Source organism: Populus euphratica, unplaced genomic scaffold (assembly GCF_000495115.2).
Source record: "Populus euphratica unplaced genomic scaffold, PopEup_1.0 scaffold181.1, whole genome shotgun sequence".
Classification (NCBI taxonomy): Eukaryota; Viridiplantae; Streptophyta; class Magnoliopsida; order Malpighiales; family Salicaceae; genus Populus; species Populus euphratica.
In genome coordinates, this window is record NW_011499958.1 from 545,300 (window position 1) to 549,162 (window position 3,863).

At 38.2% G+C, this 3,863-nt stretch overlaps 1 protein-coding gene and 1 long non-coding RNA gene across 3 annotated transcripts; one reads left to right on the top strand and one right to left on the bottom strand.

Annotated features, from left to right (window-relative positions):
- The first annotated feature begins 695 nt into the window (after positions 1 to 695).
- LOC105138494 (ethylene-responsive transcription factor ABR1-like) lies at positions 696 to 3,303 on the top strand. Of its 2 annotated transcripts, none has more exons than XM_011044581.1 (2): positions 696 to 1,652; positions 2,178 to 3,303. In XM_011044581.1, exons 1-2 carry the CDS (start codon positions 1,118 to 1,120, stop codon positions 3,032 to 3,034), a joined length of 1,392 nt encoding a protein of 463 aa, XP_011042883.1. In that variant the 5' UTR covers positions 696 to 1,117; the 3' UTR covers positions 3,035 to 3,303. The 2 variants fall into 2 exon arrangements, with proteins under 2 accessions (XP_011042883.1, XP_011042884.1); XM_011044582.1 differs by having other exon boundaries at positions 698 to 1,652; positions 2,181 to 3,303.
- LOC105138493 (uncharacterized) lies at positions 3,120 to 3,620 on the bottom strand. The gene is made up of 2 exons (XR_844781.1): positions 3,356 to 3,620; positions 3,120 to 3,322 (listed from the first exon to the last, which is right to left on the bottom strand). It is a non-coding gene; the product is annotated as an uncharacterized LOC105138493 (long non-coding RNA).
- Positions 3,621 to 3,863: the final 243 nt, after the last annotated feature.

The following is a 3,863-nucleotide window of genomic DNA, read 5'->3' on the forward strand; positions in this document are numbered from 1 at the left end:
TTTTATTAGTTCAGTAAAAAATAGTACAGACAATTCCACACAGCTGATTGTTAGAGGTCAACCGAGAGACGTGTTTTGACATTACATATCATTTAGAAACAAATATGTAAACACTTGGCCATTAAGAAAACCAACTCAATATTTTACTTCATTCCATCTGCTCACAAGAGTTAAAACTCGGGACTTCTTATCCATGGAAGTTCAGTGTTACAAAATTGTACAAGCAAGGGGTTTTAATATAGAGCATTGACCCCAGATATTATATTATCTTATATTATATAAAACACCATCGAAGATTGTGGTCCAATGGAACTAACAGAAGAGTACAATTTGTCTACAATCCAATGACCTCAGTTTTACTCGGTGTATGCTTTTGTGTTGAACAAAATGAAAAGTCAGAACAAAAGCATTTATTTACACAATCCCGCCCAAAACTTCAACCACGTTCACAGGGACATCTCTCAACTTTTACAGCTCAGGAAAATGCTGGAAACAACTTACGAACCATCATCTTCTAGCCCAAGTTTCTGAAAACCTTTCGACAGCCCACCTAGCTAATAATTATGGGCTATTCCTAAATTAATCTGAAAGCCCGATCTTCTCATATTCTTGTCGGTTCTGCTTGTAAGAACTCAATTTGGACACGCTTTCTGTTTCTTATCTAAACTCCTACTTGTTCTAACTTGAAATGGCTTTCCCCCGGGGTTCCATGGAACCTCAAATTTATCAGTCAAATCTACGTGTGAACGGATATTAAATTCCGGATTCTGTACTTAATTTTTTTGTATCCCACCTCTTAAAGGGGAAAAAAAAAAGGTTACAAAATTCACAAGCCAAAAACCTTATTACATAAGCCTCTCCCAGAAAACATGTATCTCCGTATTCATCACAAAGGTGGTGCTAGCTCCTGGTTCAGCGAATGATGCAGAAAGATTCTAACACTATTTCAGTGACGGCTGAACAAGTTTGAATTATCTGATTCATATATAACCCCCTGCCTTCATTATAACTTCAAAAAAAAGGTTCTCATACAATTTGACAAAAGAGAAAAAATCCAAAAGAGGGGGCAAAAAAAACCCCGCTTGATATCTGTACCCAGCTTTTTCGTTCGAGTTACATGTACATATTGAAGGTGGCGAACCAAAGAGGAGACCCGAGGGAGTACACCAGGTACCCCGCAACAGATAACTATGATAACCAAGAAGAGAGATCATACACAGCACCACAAATACGTTCTCAATTGAATCAACCAGTAGAGCAGCATGTGGAGGTAACACAATCACCGCATATGTTCATGGGGTACAGCAGTTCAACAGGGATGTCGATGGTATCAGAACTTACACATGTTGTCTCAGGCCAACGAGGGAGTACTAGTGATTGGGGATCATATGCGGCTGGGGGTCTAGGAGGTGCAACAATAACATCAACTTTTGGTCAGGCAGCACCTGGTTCTAATACGAGTACTCCTGCTTCTCCTCCTTTATCTGCCTATTCTTCTACTTCTGGTTCTGGTTTGTGGATTGGCCAGAAGAGAGGGAGAGAAGAAGAGGCTGGTGCAGCAGCGCAATTGATGGAGTCTTTGCCAAGGGTTTATAGAGGGTTTAATGATTTTAGAAGTTCACAAGGAGATTCATCATCATCCGGTGCAACTGGTAAGTTGAATCATCAAGATCATTAATTTTACCCTCAGTTTCTCCCCTGCTATTCTTCTCTCAATTCTTGTCAAAGCTCTATTATTTTACTTGAGTTTTTTACTTGTCCACCTAAATTAATTGGTCAATGATTCATTTTCAATGTTTTTTTTATTTTGTATAGTGTTGATTGATTAACTTCTTATAACAGTTTATATTGCAAATTTCTTGTAGAAATATCTAAATATTATCCTACCATATCTATTATTGCATGTATTTGTGGGTTTTATTGTCACCTTCCCTCAAAATCCTTGAATTTGTCTGCTTTAGAATAATAATAATTTGCAGTCATCTAGAAATGAGCAGCACATGGAATAACAATAACAATGCGTCATAGCCATGGGTATAGAATTTAGCATCTCAATCACTTAGCTTTAAAGCAATAATATTACACATACGCAAATTATATCTCTCTCTCTCTCTCTATATATATATATATGAAGAGTTTGCTTTCTTAGTCCATACTCTCTCTTCTTTTACCATTTGCAGCAACCGAAGAAGTGCCTGCTTCAACTATAGTAATCCCCACCACAACCACACCCTCCACTACAGCAGCACCATCAAGTGAAACAGCATCCCTGGAAGAAACTGGAGAGCAAAGAAGAAGATACAGAGGAGTTAGGCAGAGACCGTGGGGCAAATGGGCAGCCGAGATACGTGATCCACACAAAGCAGCAAGAGTCTGGCTAGGCACATTTGATACTGCAGAGGCTGCAGCTAGAGCCTATGACGAAGCTGCTTTAAGATTCAGAGGAAATAGAGCTAAACTTAACTTCCCTGAAAATGTTAGGCTGCTGCCAGCTCAAACGCAAAATGTTACTGCTTCTCAAGTTCCCATATCTCATTCACAGCTATCTTCTCATCTTCAATTACAGCCAATCTCATCTCCAAGGCAACAGGCACAGCGGCCGCAGGCGCCAGCACCTGCATTGTTTCAGTCTCAAGCTGATATTATAAGGGACTACTGGGAGTACTCCCAGTTGTTGCAGAGTTCAGGGGACTTTCATCAACAACAACAGCAACAACAACAACAACAACAACATCAACAACAACAACCTTCAAGTTTGTTACAGAATATGTTCTATAATCCCCAGGTGGCTTCTCTACAATCATCGGCTTTGACTTCATTGTCTTCATCTACTTCAGTTTCTTCACTTGCAGCAATATCTTCCGGCTCATCACCATCAACATTTTCTCCCTCTGCTTCTTCCTTCCCTCTGCTTTTCGCTGGTCAACAGCTGGGTTATTTTCGGCCACCACAAAATCAGAATCAAGCCAGTGGTTCTGATTTTCCGGTGCCCCCATGGACAGATTCTAGTCACAATCCTTCCTCTAGTGGTTAGAATCGATTTCACAATTTATTTTGTTCCCTTTTAATGGGAATCTAGAAATATTTTATTTTGCTATGAGTTTATGTATTATTTTGTATTTGCTCGTTAATTTTTTTTTAGTATAATTGGTGCAAAGAAAGAAGCTGATGAAAAAAGAGAAGAAAAGAGACGGTATAGGAATTTAGGCATAGTTTGTTCTCAAAGATTTGATGTTTACATTTGTCCATTGCGAATGATGTGGAAATTGAACAGAGCTGTCTGCTACATGCTTTACATCCAAATCTTTAATTAAAGAAGGGCCTTTCTTTAATTAATATATAATTAAAGAAAGGCCTTTCTTTAATTAATCTAATGCTGTGTCTTGAGATTATCTCTCGCTTCCCAGCTTTAATCTATTCCTTTTTATGTTCTTTCCCATTATGCCCAGTTCCGGTGGGCACTAAAATACTGTGGTCTCCCTCGCTGATAAGTCAGTGAGTGAGATGCAAACCCACCATCCATATTTGAAGGTGTTTGCATGCTAGGGGAGGTAATGCTTGAATTTTCTGTTTTCTTCTTTAATTATTGGAGGTGTAATTTTTTCTGCTTTTTCTATAATTGGAAGTGGAATTTTGGTCGATCAGTCTAAATATTATTATTGACGAGTCTGTCTCTCATTTCCGTGTAAAAGGAGAAGTTGTTTTAACCCGTTTCGGTCAGAAATCCTTCTCTGAGCGGAAAATCATGGTTACAGTAATTTCGAGTACTGATAACATTCGAATTCACTGTTTATAATTCTGATTGTTTTTTTAATTTTATTAGACTAGGATTTTTAAAGTGTTTTTTATTTAAAAATTTATTA